The sequence below is a fragment of the Pseudonaja textilis genome, chromosome 1 (assembly GCF_049901715.1).
Source record: "Pseudonaja textilis isolate UNSWEBS1 chromosome 1, rPseTex1.2, whole genome shotgun sequence".
In the NCBI taxonomy this organism is placed as follows: Eukaryota; Metazoa; Chordata; class Lepidosauria; order Squamata; family Elapidae; genus Pseudonaja; species Pseudonaja textilis.
The window spans coordinates 330,398,397-330,416,085 of NC_141990.1; the positions used below are offsets into that span (position 1 = coordinate 330,398,397).

At 40.9% G+C, this 17,689-nt stretch overlaps 1 protein-coding gene across 1 annotated transcript in view; it reads left to right on the forward strand.

Moving 5' to 3' along the window:
- The first annotated feature begins 730 nt into the window (after window positions 1-730).
- The window catches only part of ELL (elongation factor for RNA polymerase II), a 50,980-nt gene continuing 34,021 nt past the window's right edge, over window positions 731-17,689 (forward strand). The window contains exon 1 of the mRNA XM_026698888.2: window positions 731-909. Within this exon, the coding sequence (XP_026554673.1) occupies window positions 778-909 (132 nt within the window). The 5' untranslated portion in view covers window positions 731-777. The remainder of the gene's footprint in view (window positions 910-17,689) is intronic.

Consider the following 17,689-nt stretch of genomic DNA (forward strand, 5'->3'; position numbering starts at 1 on the left):
TCATTTCATATTACACACGAATATGTTTGTGAACCATTTTGATTTAAGTCTTATAGCTTGTCCGAGGGGAAGCAAAAAGAGGCTTAGTTGATCTCATCACCATTTCCCCCCCTTTCTTCTACAGCGGTAGCCCTTAACGTCTTGCACAGACATTTCATTCATCTAATGGCGCGAACACTAAAACTAACGTCATTGCCTACTTTTAAGGAAGGGGCACCAAATTCTTTTAGATTTTCTGCATAAAAGACCTGTACATATTTGGAATCTATAAAATCAACATTTCCTAGAGCCACCACCGCACACCGTAAAAAAAAAAAAGTCTTACCTTAAAATTTAGAACAAGGGTCTCCAACCTTAGCAACTTTTAAGCCTGGAGGACAGCTGGCTGGGGAATTCTGGGAGTTGAAGTCCTCCAGGCTTAAACTTGCCAAGGCTGGAGACTCCTGATTTAGAACACTTCAAAAAGTGAAATAGAGAAACATTTTAGAAGAAACAAAAAAGACCACATCCCCCTACGTGCCTAACGACATGTGGCCCCTGCGCAGATTGTGGCTTCAGCTCCTGCCAATAAGCGATGATGAAGTGTTACCAGAAGGGGGCGCCTACAGGATAAGCCAAGCAAAGAGAAGTTGTAAACTACACTTCCCGTCGTACTTTGCAGATTTAAGCCTGCCGCCGCGCGGCTGGATGACGTTACACAGGGGCGTTTCTGCTCCATAATGGTTGAGGGGGCGTGTCCCAGGGGCTTCCGCCGCCACCGCCGCGGAGATTCCCAAGATGGCGGCGCTGGCTGAGAGGGGGTACGCGCTGTCCTGCGGGCACCTCGGCCGCGGCACACGAGTCTCTGTCTTCCACGTCAAGCTGACTGAATCGGCCCTGCGAGCCTTCGAGGCCTACCAGGGACGCAAGGTGGGTCTTCGAGCCGCGAGGGGGGCGGGGTAGCGACCCCCCCCCTTTATATTAGGAGAAGTTGGTTAAGTGGGGCGGCGGGGAGAAGAGTAGCCTCCTTTTAATGAGAGCTCGAAAAGTGCTAGGCTGGAAAATGGGGGCTTCCTTTCACCAACACAGGGTTGGGGAGGAAAGGAAGGTGGACTCCCTTTCTCCTTAATTTGGTGAGGGAGCAGGAAGAGGGGGAGACCTTCTCCTCAAAACCAGTCCTCGAAGAACGATGTCCTCTTTTAAAGACAGAGCCCTTCTTCCAAATATAGGGACACGCAGGAGTGTGGAATGCAGTTGGTGAAATCTTTTCCCTCACACACACACACAAAGAAAACAAATGGCCTGGATTAGGGGGAAAAAAAAAAGATGTTTCTAGCAAATCTAGATGTAAGGAAATGTGAAAAGGCCAGCGTTTCTGCCTCTCCTCCCCTAATACCCCCCCTTCCCCCCAAATAAATACAATCCTGAGAGATGTCTTGCTTCAGCTCCTGGTAAGAATTGAGCAACCAACCCTTCCCACATGGAAAATCTCTCTCCCCCTCTCTCTTTTTCTGTCATCTATTTATCTGTCCATCCATCCATCCAGTATATTAAGGAAATATGCCTTTCATTCCAAAGGCCCACTTTGGAAGCTTGTCCTTTCTAACATCAAAGATGTAGCTTGGTTTTAAAAAAAATCTCTGTAGGTAAAGGCTAAAGTGCTACTTTAGAAGGTAATAAAAAAGCAGCCTGTCATACCTTTTTAATAGTCAATTAGGGGACTGAACATGGATTGGAAATTAAGCAACTGGAGTAGGGATGTTGAGTGCAAAATATAGGATTCGAATTTTCTGAATTGATTGAGCTCTCTTGAAAGGGGAGTCTTGTTTTCTCATCAAGAAGGCTCTCTTAAAATGGATGCAGGGCATATAAAAATACGAATCTCCTTATTGCTACTTCCAAATGTGCCATAGAAGTAAGTGAAGAGGCTCTTTTCATAAATTTTTAAAGGAACGAAGTGGTAGGCACATGGATTAAACACTCCTTTGTTACCCCCCTCAACAAGAAAAGCCCCCTAAAAGCACCTAATAAGATTTGAATAAACTAAATATGAGAAGTAAATGTCTAAATTAAGTGTAGATATTGATTAGACAGTCTTGGGTTGGAATACCTTAGAAAGAAATATGATTTAAAATGCTTTTAAAGAACAGTATTGATAATTTCTGGGAAGGAAAATAGAATGTGAATTAGGGTACACTAAATTGTATAGAGAATAGGTTCCTAAATGTTAGAAAAAGTAAAGTTTTTTTTAAAAAAAACAATGCTCTTGGGAAGGCAGCTTTTTAAAGGGAATTGCTGGGTTCTATTTTGTTTCTATTTTCCATTAGCTGGTGTATATGAGAAGACCTAAACAGGTTCCTCGACTTTTATGCTGTAGCATAAAGGGAGAATGAGCAACAGCAGTGTGTGTGTGTGTGTGTGTGTGTAGAGAGAGATAATTGAAATAAATCCATGAGGATGGCAGCTTCCTTTTGCCTTGCTTAATTGTACTGTGTTGGGTGGGTGGGGGAGTTGCCCAAGCCTTGGTCAAGGACTACAGTGTGAAGAGCCTATCCTGTATAGTAGTGAACTCAAGTGCTTTTGAGTATGTGAGGATTGTAGCTAATAAAAGAGCTCTCTTTTCTCATTGGACACCTGGCCATGGGAAACATTTCACTGATTTCCTGCTGCTGTTAGCAGTGTGAAAAGAACAATTGAGTCCTCCATCAGTAAACTGATCGATTGGCTAATAGCGGGCAAACATTGTGACGGACCATTGAATCTTTGGCTGTTACATTTTTAGGAAAGATGATGGACCTAAAAAGTTTTATTTTTTAAAAAAAGTTACATAAACACTTTTTGGCATATGGTAAGTCTTCCTTGGATGGCATGCAGCAATGCCTAACTCATATTTTTAATCTTTGGATCGAGAGAGGAAGTTGAAATAATGCCACTGGTAGTTATAGAAATATCCCCGCCATCCATCTTTTTTTTCTCTCCCTCTTTTTCCAGTCTGAAAATATAGAAGTTCTATATTTTGGTCTAAATTCTGCTATTAATCCGTAACTTAAATGGAGCTATATTGCAGCTTTGGGAAGATAATGAAATACCCTCTTCCTTATCCTCCATATCCTAAGCCTCAAAGTGAAAACTCTTGGTTCTGACTTACTGGCTCCCCACCCTCCTTGTTTTACCAAGAACATCAGTACTGAATACACTTGAAAGGGATGCAGGATTTTTTTTTATTAAGTTTGAGAACTGGAATCTGGCTGGGGGAAGGGCTGCTTCGTTGCCAGTAGCTGCTGCTGCTGCTGCTGCTTACTGTCTTGTATTAAGTTGTGTGAACTCTGATGACGGAGATCCTGACTTAGATTTCTTGGGGGGTTGCCAAATGCTGTACTTTGGAAGCTCTCCTTTGGAGGGGGTGTCGAAATACTCTTTGGTCTCCTAAATTGAACTCTTGGAAAGAGTTTTAGCAATATGGCTTTGAAGGAAAATATTGACTCCTTTTTTTAAGTAGTGATTTTCAAAACGAATTGGGCCTGTTTTTTTAAAATATGTAACAATTTTATTTCCAGTTCTTCCCTCCATCCAATTTGAGCTACAGTAGCCAAAAGGCAAACCTGTTTATCATTGGCAACCTCAGCTTCCAGTAAAGGCAATTTGGGATTGTGTCATTCTCTATTTTTAATGTGGGATGTTGGTTACCCGGTGGGCCTCAGGCGAGCTAAGAAGAGGGCTCCTGCTAATTGCTAGCTGAAAACTGATCACCTTAGCATGGATTTCTTTCTGCAATTACTTATTTTATTCATCAGTGGCAGAAAAAGTTGTAGCGAGAATGATGTGAAACAGAAAAAGTGCTTGATGCTTTTCTCCAAAAAAGGGCTTTCTCACTTGTGGGATTTTTTTTTTTTTTTCAGATATAATTGTGTAACTTTGGGTGAGCATACAGAATAGGCAGACTATATAATTTCCTGAAGAAGACAGGAATGAGTGTGGTCTTTCACTATCATCACCCCCACATTAAGGCAATAAATTATAGCTGTGGGATTTCTTGACATGAATGATCTTTTGGGGGCTATAATCTGAAATTATTGCATAATGCCATTGTTCCAATGATTGCAACAAAAAATTAATCTTGTAAAATTTAGGTCCAGTCCTACCAGCAGTGCAACCTTTATAGAAAACTGGAGTTGGCCAAATCTGATTTTTGATTCTTCAATATAGAGTATTACATACTATCTGATAAATCCTCCCTAGGTTTTCAAGTTGGGGCCTCTTCCAGGAATTAAACCAGGATTCTCTTATATGCAAAGCAGGTTCTTATTAGCAGTGACTCGTCTCTGAATTGCCTTTCTCCTTTTTAATTTAACTGTTCGGTGTAAACTTGGATTTTGGCTGCATTGTAACAATCTTGCAGGTTTTACGAAAAGAGGCCATTCATCGAGGTCCTTTCACAGCAAGAATTTGGAATGGTGCATTCTGTTGATGCAAGCTACATTTGACTGCATCTTTCTGTTGACCCAAACTGGACCTGGCTCCATATCATGCGCAAAGTTGCTTTATTTGGTCATTGTAAAGTATATTATTCGGCTCTGAAATCCCACTTTAGATCCCTGCTTGATTCTGAAGCACACTTGTTAAACTTCTTATGGCCTAACATTAGTTGACACACTGAATTCTCTGTTCATTCATAGAAGGTCCAGATAATTCCTTTGGCCTGTGTTTCCTGCATGAGATAATAGGACGTTATGTACGAAAGAGAAAGAGCGTGTCAAAAATCATCCCATCCCGTCTGTTAGGAAGCTGTTTCTAGCTTGTTTTTAAATTCAGACCCCTGCAATAAGCATCATAAGACGTTATAACTTAAATCCCCTTTCCAAGACCATGATATAGAGTTTTAAAATCTACTAATCTTTTCAGTGATTTTCTCAGCTCACAGAAACTGACCGTGGGGGTGGGGACCAGAGCAACCTGACAAATACGGGCCATTTTCATAGATGGCCAGAACTTGTCACCTTCTCTGCATTGCCACGTAAAGGGAATTTGACTGTTTGTCCCCGCTGTGTTATAGAAATGATGCTGTGTCTTTGTGGGCTTACTACACATTAACACACACTATTACAAACATAATTTGCCATCAATTAGTATTAAGCACCCATTATTTTTGTTCGAAGTACAAATGACACAACAAAGCAATTTAATGTGATTTGCAAATCGACTACAGATTCATTGTATAATGGCTTATTCAGAATGGCAGTAAGTACCTGGGCCTTGTTGGGGAAGGTCTCTGACGTGGTGAATGTGGTTTCATGCTTGCAGTTTTCTGATAATAAATAGATGCTTTTCAAGGGCTGCCTGGTGGATAGGATTAACCCTGAGCATCTTGGAAGTTTGATTCAGTGGCCAAAGATTTGAAAAATGTTATATGAATCTGTGCACTTTGTCCTTGCAGAATGCTGAGGGTGGCACCTATGAATGTGAAACATCCTTTTGTCCATCCCCACCCTATACTTAAGTCTACTCTGACAGGTCTCTATCCTGTTGAAAACCTTCTGGGGAAGGCAGTTCTGCCACACACAAAGCAGCTGGGTGGATTTGTCTGTTTGCATTGAGGTGCCTCTCCCCCTCCTCTTGCTCACGCACATCAAGACCTGTGGTAATTGAATGTCGGCTGAAGCAGTTGTGACATCCTATGAGTAGTCAGATTGGCAAGGAAGTGCCTCTTTGGAGACGCACGTATTTAAGTGACTGGCAGTGATTCAAAGGAACGTAGTTAGGAAATCCCAAGTCTGAATCTTGTTTTGCGAGGACAGCTCAGGGACAAAGCTTTTGTTTTGCATGAAGACAACAGGTTCGGTCCTCTGAATCTCAAAAACCCAGTTGATTGTTAAAGATCATTCCTTCAAACTCAGGAGAGCTAATTCTAGCCTGAGCAGGTTAGACCACTGGCAGTAGGCCAGGGCACACTGAGAAAGAAGGAGAAATGCAGATATGTTTGTTGTGGTGGCTAATGTAATGTAATATATGTGTGTGTTTGTGTGTGTGAGGGGGAGAGAGGGAGAGAGAGGAAGAGGAGTATCAGGTCAGGTGTGGCCCAAAGCAATCTCATTTTTTCAGAGTATCTTCATGCTTGCAAATTGTTGTAAGTTGTTTTGTTTATCAAAAAAAAATGTTGATTTATGAACTTCCATGCTGAATGGAATGGATCATGTCTGTCACCTGTACAATATAGAATTGTCCTAATGTGGGGGATAGATTACTTGTTGTTCTACAGCCCCATATTTTCTCTCTTGTTTCAATGATTTTACAGGTTCTGAGATGGAGGATCTATCCTTCCATTTGCTACCTCATGCTTTTAACCAGAGATTAGACTGATGACATTTTTCATTCAAAACAGCTACCTTGGATTATAAGACCTCTGTTAATTCTTGCTTGTCTCTTTATTTCTAATCCTGTAGCATTATCTTGCGGATAAATCTCTCTGTATTATTAGTCTTCAAAATTGTATTTCCTGCCTGGTCATATGTATTACTTGTATCTGATTCACGGGCAGCTGAGAAATGATACAACTCTTTCCAGTTTTGCAGCATCTTCCCTTGTGTGCACCCCCTTCAGTCTTCGATACACAACTGAGTGCAGACCTTGTCAAGAAATTTCTCAGACCAAAATTCAGCTCACTTTGGATTTGAATAACAGAGGTTTATTAATTGCAATATGTGGATGTATATTTATCATTTTTAATATTGTTTAGTCACCAAGAGTCATATATTTGAGAGAGGAAGCCATATAAGTATAATGCAAATTGTCCTCACTTAGTGACAATCATTAAAGGGTGATTCATCAACAGTTATGACTCCGATGAAAAAATAGCTTTGCAAGAAGTCTTTGCATTTTTTATTTTTGCAAGGATCTGTAAAGCAAAGGAAAGCTGAAATAAGATCAGAGTTTCACTGGGCAAACTTTGCTTAACAACCAAGTTGCCAGTCCCAATTGTGATTGCTAAAAGGGGGTTACCTGTAAATATGAGTAAGGTACCTTCCAAGAATGTTGTTACTTTAAAGGAAGCAGAGGAGCAAGTAAAGTTCCAGAGAGGTAGGTTTATCAGTTCCCATAGACAGGCAGACAGATTTAAGACACCGGAGTTTTTATGGATTTATATCATAATGCAGTGTCCACTGGGTCAGGAATGCTGCTTTCACAATAAAACTTATTAGTCTTTAAGCTGCCGCAAACTGTGGGTAGGCATACAAAACATGAAAAGTCAGCAAGTAGGAGAAGTAAATTCTCTGCTTTAGGAACATTTAGTCGATTCCGATTTATAAGATAGACCTGATCGTAAAACACATGACTACTCTGTATCTTGTAGATTTGATCAGAACTTGCTGGTTTCTCAATTTTTTTTCTGGATGCACAGGGGAAAAATGCCATTTTTTTTTCCTGAAACGAGTGCAGTTGCTATGGGATCAGCAGCAGATCTGAAGGTTATTATGCAATATCTTTCCTTGCGGTACACTTTGTTAGTAGTTTACTTTTCCCTGGGTATGTGTAGAAGATAGTAACAAATGAGGTATTTGGAGCAAAGATAGTGGAGACCAATATTTACAAAACAACATAGAAATACAGATGGTAATGAGTTGCTTGTGTTGTTTTCCTAGCCTCTCAGTTACATCTGCCTCTTCTGTTGCAAAACAAAGTGATCACCCTGCTTTTGCTGCCCTGTTGCTCTCTAAAAGAATTAAAATGAGGAAGGATCAAGTTTATAACAGGGCTATTCTTCATCCTGCATGGAACCAATTAAGAATCTTGAGGTTCATGCTTTTTTTAAAAAAAAAAACCTCTGGAATTATTTTATGATGTTGCATAACAGAATAGAGGAGGAACATACGTCAGTTAAGGATGGTAGGTGTCTCTTAATCCGTAGGAATGGTTGACCAGCATATGCAGGTGGAAAATGCTGGAACGTTCTGTGCTTTTCTGCGAACCCTCTGAATCTCACCAGCTGGGCAGGACTGTGCTACTCAGACAGGCAGTTTCACAAAGTTTGTCCCAGTCTTTGGGGAATGGTGTTATGCTCAGGGAATGGATTTTTTTTTTCTTTTGGTCTGGAAGCCCATAATATTTTAGTAAAATGTTTTCAGACGATCTTCCTAGAATCATCTGAAGCTGTCTTCTGCTAAGTCTGATAATGATGCCAGCATAAGTTTCTCACACAGAATGGTCATTTCTGGATGTAATTGGGAAACTTTCTATAAACACTTTCTCCCCCTTATTTCTGTAATCTCTATAATCTTCGCCTGAAATTGGATTTCTCCCACCTAAGTACAGGCAGAAATTTGGTCCTTTGGAGCGGACAGCAATTGAACCTGGCGTTATCAACTGTTAATTGTTCTCATATTTATCTCTTTTTAAAATCATTTTGTAAGATGCCAGACTCGCTTCAGTAGTGAGATGGGTTGCATATAAGTTTAATAATAAATAAATCTGGTGTTACCAAGGTAGACAACTTTTTTTCCCCAATCTGAGGAATGGACCTGGCCTATGAGTGGTATAATATGGCTGCACAATTAAAAAACATTTCAACAGGCCTATATTTAACTTTAATTTTTTTCCCTTTGGTCATGTTGACTATTTCAACTTTGCTCAGGGCTGAATTCAAGATTTGGAGCCATGTGTGGCTTTCAGGTTTAGCATCTCTGCGGTGTTATTGCCTGGTTTGACTGGCACAGGTTCTCCCAGGTCTTGGCCATAGAGACTTCCTCAGTCCGGTTACTTGACACTGTTTTGAAATGCAGACCTTTTGCAGGCAAAATAGGATCCTGCCACAGTGCCATCTTCCTCTAGGTCTAGGGCGGGCCTGGAAATAGCAAAGGACTGGCTTGTGGTGCCTCTGCTGGCCAAAATGGAGGAAGGGGGGGGATATGTGCCTTCCCCCGCAGCCCATTTTTGGCCGGCAGAGTGCTGCAGGAGGCCATGGAGGCTGAAAACGGACCATGGGGAGGGGTGCATGAGCCCCTCCTGTGTCCTGTTTTGCCCAGCACGGTGCTGCAGGAGGCATCCGTTCTGTCTATCCCTCCCCGCCCGGCCTGGCCCACAGAGAACTACAATGCTGGTCTGGCCCTTGTAGAAATCCAGTGTGACACCCCTGATTAGGAGTTCTTGAAGGAGGCAGACCCTATCTATCCAAGGCCAGCAAGGGCTGAACCATGGACTAGAAGACCTTCAAGATCCCTTCCAGCTCTATTCTGATGTCTAACTCAAGCAGATCTTCACCATTGCCTCTTGTTCTCTATCCCAGATGCTGGTAGTTCATCGCCACATACGTACCTGTGAACAGGCCAACTTGCAGATTGGCCCAGTCAGATGCATACAGCTAATCCTCAGTTTACAGCCATTCAATCGTTCGAGGTTACAACAGCACGGGGGGGGGGGGAATCACAGTTACAACTGGTGCAGCATCCTCACGGTCAGGTGATTAAGATTCACGTACTTGACAATCAGCATATATTTATGACAGTTGTGGCATTCTGGGGTCATGCAATCCCTGTTCGCAACCTTTCCAGCCATCTTCCAACAAGCAAAGTCAGCGGGGAAGCAGGATTCACTTAATGACTGCATTATTCACTTATCAAATCCAGTGATTTGCTTAAAAAACATGGCCAAAAATGTCATAAAACCAGGTGCAATTCACTTAACTGTGTTGCTTAAAGAATTCTCCCAGTTGTGGTCCCAGAAGTATTCATTTTCAGTGCAAATTGGAGAGTTTTTAGTTTACTCTTCCATCTTTACCCTAATCAACAAAACGGCCTCCTAATATGTCTAGCAAATGTTGGAAATGTAACCCAAAAAATGGGCACATTTTATCACATGTAGTGGACTTGAGCAAAAGAAAAAAGAAAAAAAAAACCTCGGCCAAAGATACATAGGTGGGTAGAAAAGATGATAGGGAAACATGTAGATTTTAAACCTGAATTGTTTTTATTAGGTATAATATCAGAAGAAAATGATAAGAAAAATATGTACGTTTAATAGTACAAGTCTTAACAGCAATGAGGATTATATTTGCACAACACTGGAAAAATGAAGATATACCGCGAGATGTGCAGATTGACATTGAAAATTAAACAGAAAGAAGATGTAGAATATTATCAGACATGGAATCTACTGTATGTTACCAGTGGTTGGAAAAAAGGGGTGGAGATTGAGAATGTAAATTTGTATTGTTAAGCACATTAAATATCCAGACAACACCATGTTTATTAAGCACTAAGAAATGTATTTAACAGAAAATCTTTTTTTTTTAAAAAAAAACGGTTTCCTCCTGTGACAGCTCCCAAGCGAAGCAAACCTTTCCAAAGGTTTTGTTGTGCAGTTGGGTGAGATTCCAGGGTAAGGCAGTTTTTACTTCCAAACTAAATGCAACCAAGGATGTGGGCACTGCCTCTGGATAATAGCAACATACTTCTCAAAACAGGGCAGACTGAAAAGCTTCCATAGAAGTCCAGCCACATTCTACATTGGTGGGTTATGTAAAGGTTAAAAAAAAAGATATATTCATACTTAACTCTAAGCTTGAACAATATGAATTAAAGATAAATAATATAATTTAAATCCTGCATTGCAATTGATATAAATAAGCTATGAATAAGCTGCGTTTTGTAGCTAGGACCATTTTAGGAATGTGGAGAATATGTGATAGGCTGTCACGGCAGACATTTTTCATAAAGAGATTTGAGTGGCTATAAAATACTTATCCAAATGGAGATGGTCAATCCCAAAATATCAATTTACAGGTAGTCCTCAACTTATGACCACCATTGATTCCAACATTTATGTTGCTAAGTGAGACATTTGTTAAGTGAGTTTTGCCCCGTTTTACAGCTTTTCCTGCCACAATTGTTAAGTGAATCTTTGCAGTTAAAGTTAGTAAACTGGTTGTTAAATGAATCTGGCTTCCCCATTGACTTTGCTTTTCAGATGGTTGCAGAGGCTGGTCACATAACCCCGAGGCATTGCAACCGTCTTAAGTGTGAGTCAGTTGTCAAGCATCCGAATGTAAATCACGTGACCATTGGGATGCTGGAATGGTCGCAAGTGTGAAAAATGGTCACAACTCACTTTTCCGTGCCATTGTCACTTCAAACAGTCACTAAGTGAACCGTTGTAAGTTGAGGACTACCTGTACTTTGAAGGTAAGTAAAGTTAAAGTTAGGGGGCTCAGTACCAATAAAACACGGGAAGAGTCCACTCTCCACCCTGCATTTCTTGCTTTCCCGTTTTTTCCCCTCTTTCTGATACCTGCTTTAACAAAGATCTCTACAGATCTTTTGCAGCGGACTTTTTGCTTGAGGCCTGAAATTAGGAAACCCTAAACTGCCTGCTTCTGAGCTAATCGTACGCACAAAGCCTATTTACAGCTGCAGCCTTTCATAGCATTGCACGTACTGTACATACTTCTAACCAGTCAGAAAAATCATTTTATTTATTGGATTTGTACCCTACCTTTATTACTTTATAAGTAAGTCAAGGCGGCAAACCTATGTAGTACTCCTCCTCCTGTTTTCCCCACATCAACAACCCTGTGAGATGGTTCAGTTAGGCTGAGTGACTGGCCCATTGGCCCAAAGTCACCCAGCCAGCTTTCATACCTAAGGCAATACTAGAACTCACAATCCCCTGGTTTCTAGCCCGAAGCCGTAAACCACTAGACTAGACAAAACGGGCCCTCTGATAAGCATTCCTAAGCAAAGGAATCTTGAAAGCCCTTATACAGGAATATCTCATTTGGAAGAGTTCTGCAAAGGTGGAGCTGTTCCTAAGAAGGCCCTGACTTTTGTCAAGCAACATGATTTTATTGGCATGCCCACAAGATGGGTTTTGAAGGCTGATCTAAAGGTCCAGGCAGAATAATGTGGCCCCAAACAGTATACAATTTTACAGGTTAATACAACAGGTTAAATTGGACTCATAGGAACATTGGCAACCGGTGCAACTGAAACAGAATTCCTGCCCCAACTTTGATCTTACCTTACTAATACATAAATAAGTTGCATTGTATATCAGTTTGACATTCCCGATCATCTGCAAGTGTGGCTTCCCATCAGGATTGCTATGTGCAGTTGGTGGCCGGATGCTGGACTAAGGCAATTTGCCATGACCCATCAGAACTCATCATCTTTGCCTTGCAAAGGGTTACACTTCTGTAATGATTTTTTTTATCATAGCCACGGCTGCTGTGATAGCGGAGAACAAAGTCTCCATATTAAGTGGTGCTTTTGTCTTTATACTAGTTGTGAGGGGAACGGAAAGTCCGCATTTATGCCCTGCTTGTAGCACCTCCTAAAGGTATTTGTTTGACCATTCTTGGTCACAGGTCATTGAGTTTCACAGAACATTGCTCTGGTCTTTCGGGTTCTTGTTTTCTTCTCTTGGGTCTCTGTGACCTCATTTCTGAAAAGTACGGGAGGGGAAGCACCAATCAAATAAAGCAGCATATTCCTCCTATTCAGCTTGCTACTGTGCAACATTTAAAGAACTGTCCTATGAAATGCACTCAGCCTGTCTGCAACTTCCTTTTCTTAAAAGTAGCTCTCGAGAGTGAGATGTTATAGGCCAGCCCCAGCCTTTCGCAAATTTCCTCATATATGTCATGGTGCAGGGTCTCCTGCTTAAGCTGGGGGTTGGACTAGAAGACATCCAAGGTCCCTTCCCACTCTGTTATTCTGTTACAAATTAAGGTATGGGATGATATTATAAATAGATTATAAATAGATTCTGTTTTCCCAAAAATAAGACCTAACCAGAAAATAAGCCCTATCATGATTTTTCAGGATGCTCGTAATATAAGCATTACCCCCCAAATAAGCTCCACTTAAGTCCGTCAGCCAGACAGATGCATTTTAGTATCGTGTTTCCTGGAAAATGAGACCTAACCAGAAAATAAGGCCCAATGCGTCTTTTTGAGCAAAAAATGAATATAAGACCCAGTCTTATTTTGGGGGAAACATGGGTAGTATTATATTTCCCCCAATGTATTCGATTGCAACTCAGGGCACTTTTTGCACATGGAATGCATGCGCTTATTGCGCACCTTTAAGTCAGGTTTTGACTCCTGGGGAATGCACGGACTAGTCCCTGTTGTTTTCTTGGCAAGGTTTTTCAGGAGTGGCTTGCCATTGCCTCCTTCCTATGAGTAGAGTGTCATCATTTAAGCCTTCTCTGGCAGTCCTGGAATGGCATGACCTGGCTGCAGGGTCACTATCTAAGCAGAAGTTGGCAGTTGCCTGCACTGGTAGTGGAGGTTTCCATCTCCCTTGGGACCCAATTTTGCAGGGGTATTGGTGCCTGGTCCCCCCACTTTTAAGAACTTATTTGCAGCTGTATGGCGTGATAATTTCTTTTTCTATTTTTTTTAAAAAAAGGTTTTTAGTGGGTATTAAATTCTGGAAAGTTACAACGCGTACATTTTAGCATTTGATCTAAAAGAAACGAAGCTTCTGAAATTCTTTTCAGAACTGATAAAACCTAGAGTGGGAGCTGTTCGTGTGTAAAGTAGCATTCCCCAACTTTGTGCTTTCCCAGTGTGTTGGACTACAGCTCCAATAAACCACCATGCTCTTTAAGAAGGGCAAACATTTAGTCTGATGCATCTGGAAGTTACCAACTTGGGACAGATATTGTAAGCCATTTTCGTTTCTCTTCCCATAGGTATGTTTTTCTTGTTTTCTCTCTTAAGCAGTGAGTTGTAACCAAATATGTAATCCTGCAACAACAAGCCAACTGAACCAAAGCTGGGGTAGGGAGCTTGTAATAACAAAGAGTAAAAAAGGAAGTGGGTTTTGGTTTTCAGAGGAAAGTTGTGGGGTTGTTGTTATTGTCGTTTTGGCCTGGGCTTTAAAACAAATTCAGTGCCCTAACAGCTTGGACCAGTTTCTTTAAAACAGGGAGCCAATACAATTATATATTCATTGGGTCTGGAGAACACTGAGTTCCCTTTTTTGCAGTAGCGAACCAAGTTTGGTGGCTTTGCTTAGACCCTTTCACCTTTGAAATGGGGGGAATATGGATATGATAGGCTGCCTCACAGAAAGATTTCTGGGGAAGGGTTGGAGCGAGTAGCAGCTGCTTGTGGAAATTAGAAGGCCCAGTATGAAGAAGACAAAATCGACTGAGACTGTAGGAAAACAACCAACGGCAGGGAAGCATTACATAAACACAAGAACTCCAATTCCATGGGTTTTCTTATCTTATCCAGCATCCTGTTTCTCACTGTAATTCAACCAGAGGCTTCCAGGAACCACAGGCAAGGAAGGCATTTGCGTCTCTGATTGCTGTTTTTCTACAGCAGTTCATATTCTCTAATTCTGGAAACAGTGTATTGCAACTAAGACAGTTTGCCAGCCACAGCTGAAAATGTAAACAACTCAGAAATATCCAGGGCATGTATATATCTCTGCAAATTAATCTCTTTATAAGTCATACTTATCGAACTCAAATGGATTTTGTCCTTCTGGAAATGAACACTGTTAAAGAATAATGCGGTTTTTAAGTGAATTAGAATAACTGAAATTCTCCAGGTAAATCAGAAAAATTAAGAAAATATCTGATTCTCTCATTGTGAATGTCAGTTATTTGTGTGGATATTGAATAGAAGATATATGTGACCGAGGGCAGAATGTATTTGCTTAAGGGCACTCAGAGGAGAATTCTAAAGTTTATAACTTTAAACAAAGTCAAAAGTGTAATCATTAATTCCATCATAATGCAATTTTATACAGTTTAATTTCTAGCTAGTCCAACAAAGCATGAAATAAAAATACAGGAACTTCTAATCAGTTACTTATTGCAGAAAAGCTAAAAAGCCATTATGAAAGAATTTTAGCAGTTGCTGAGTATCAAATGTAATAATAATGTACATTTTTATTTTTAATTTTTGCTTCCTACATATGGGACTAAAATGGGTGGTAGATAACAGTGTTCATGAGCTTGTTGTTTTGGTCAATAAAGTATTCTATTCAGATTGCTCAATCTGACAGTATGAAAACTGACTTTCACATTTCTTTAGAAGGCCTTTCCTTTTTTAAAAGGGTAACATTACTACTAGTAAATGAATTCCGTAGGCCTAAATAAAATATTTGTCTCAGGAAGTTCAATGAATCTTACCCCATGTAAATATTTATAGGTTTCCTGTATTCCCCAATACTAATTCAGTAAATAATTAAATGTAGTTCCTTGTTATACTAGCTTAATGGTAAATCTATTATGGACTAAAAACAAAAAAAATAAGGAATTAAAAGAACTTAAACCAGGATATCCAACCACGGCAACTTTAAGACTTGTGGACATGAACCCCCAGAACTCCCCAGCCTGGCTGGGGAATTCTGTGAGCTGAAGCCCATAAATTGGACCACTGACTTCAAACCTAAAGTGCAATCTGAGGACCACAGCCCTGCCATGCTACTACATGAGCTCCCAGTCCAGGAAACATAACAGAAAATAAATCTTTTCTGTGGACTAACATCCTCAAATCAGAAAAGCCAATATTCTTTAAGGGGAAAAAATTGTTTGCAAAAAATGGGAAATTTTAAATGTAAAATCAAGTCTTCCTTGATTCAGGTTTGACTCTTATTATCTGCCTTGAACTTCCTTAACTGGTTTTTTTTTTGGCAACATATAGAAGTGGCTAGCCAGTTTGGTCTTCGCTCTGAACTTCATGTTGTCCACATCCAAGTACTAGCAAGTCCAAATGTGTTTACCTTTTCCTAAATCTATTACATCTGACCATCTGCTGTCACCTGCCATGACATTGCGTGGAAGAATTTTTTTTATTATTGTTAATTATATGTCATCAAGTTGTTTTCAACTCCTAGTAATCTCATGGCTATATAGATTGGTTTTCTCTATGACCATCTATCCCTAACCTGTTCTTTCATGTCTCCCAATAGTGCCCCTGTTTGCAACTAAGTCCCATCCATCTTGGTGCTGCTCATCCTCTTCTTTTCTCCCCTTCCACCTTTCCCAGCACTAGAACCTTCTCCAGAGAGCTAGTACTTCACTTTAATGTTATCTGAAGAATGATAATTTGAGCCTGGTCGCCTGTGGCTCAAGTGGAAACTCTGGGTGGATTATTTCAATCATCCATTAGTTTGTTTACTTGACTGTCTATGGCAGAAGTCTCCAAACTTGGCAACTTCAAGACATGTGGACTTCAACTCCCAGAATTCCTCAGCCAGCAAAGCTGGGTGTCTTAAAGTCTTAAAGTTGCCAAGTTTGAGGACCCCTGGTCTATGGTATTCTCAGAAATCTTCTCCAATACTCCAGAGGCATCAGTGCTCTTCGTATCCTTCTTTACTTTTCCTTCCAGAAAGTGTCAAAGGGAATACCTTAGCTTCCACAATTCTGCTCTTTGTATTGGACAGACAGAAATCCCCGGGAGCAGGCAGTCTCAAAGATGCCCCAAGAATTGTGAAGTGTTTAAAAACCAATCAGAACCAGTGCGGTAATCTTTGAAGCTCTTAAAGCAATAGAAATATATAGGAAAACCACCCAGCAGTATAATTGCTGTGAGCCACTGTGTTCTGAATCAGCTGAAGCTCCCAGGTAGTCTTCAAGGGAAGCACTATATGTAGCATATTATAGTAGTCCACGTGAGATATCAGTGTATAAATGGTGGTGAGCATGGCCTCTTGATTCAGGAAGGTTGTAGCTGACCCAAAGAATGGCTGTATGCAAAGGCCCTCTGGGCAGGAGCTATGAGTTTAGGAAGACTACCATGAAATCAGCAGACTTCTTGTCCAAAATCGCTGGGTCTTGTGGGAACTGAATGTAAGCCTGTTTGTCCTCATCCAGAGTCTGGGCACTAGGACAGGTGCATTTCCTGTTCAGCTAGCTGTTGAGATGTAATGCAGAATACAGATTGCATACTGGTGACTCCATGGTAGTAGATACCTTCACCCAGTGGCTCTACGGAGGAGAGAAGCAGAAGTGTCTAGCTTGAAGGCATCTCATGGTAGAAGGACCTCTGGCCTGATTAGTCACTCCATACTACCACTGACAGGGCCTGCTCACTCAGAAGGAAAACCTCCTCTAAATCCAACCCTCACATGACTTCAGTCACATCGAGCCTGAAAAGGACAGCCATACTTCTTCCCCTATCCTGATCCCAACCCAGGTCATCCAAAAATCAGTCAAATGTGGACTCAGCCTTATATCTGGAAAGGTCCAGATAATCAGCTTCTTCCAGGGTTCTCTGAGGTTAAAAATTCACCTCTATTTCAACAACCTCACCCCCCACTCCACCCCCAAAAAGGTTGGGGACTATAAAAGATTGAGGGATAGCTTCTTGATGGATGTGCATCTGCCTATCTCTTTCAAGGCGAGCAGGAGCATTCTTCACTACTCAAACTCAACTTTTGGTTTGTTCACCAGTTGGGAAGGACAGGAATCCTCCTGGACTGACACCCCACAATTGTCACTTTCTTCAAGACCCAAGAGGCTCAAACTCATCCCAGATAACCTTGCAGATAACCTGGACTATGTCTTTTAGTTCACAATTGATCTAATGATGAGTTTTCTACTATTTGTAATAAGGTTATCTTATCAAGGAGCTGCAACCTCTGCTTGCTAAGCTTTCAAGTTCAGATAACAGTGCTGCTAGCTATGAATTTTGGAGGACATCATTGTAATAGTTTTCTAGCAGTGTTCTGTGGTTATTCTTTGATTCTGTATGTCA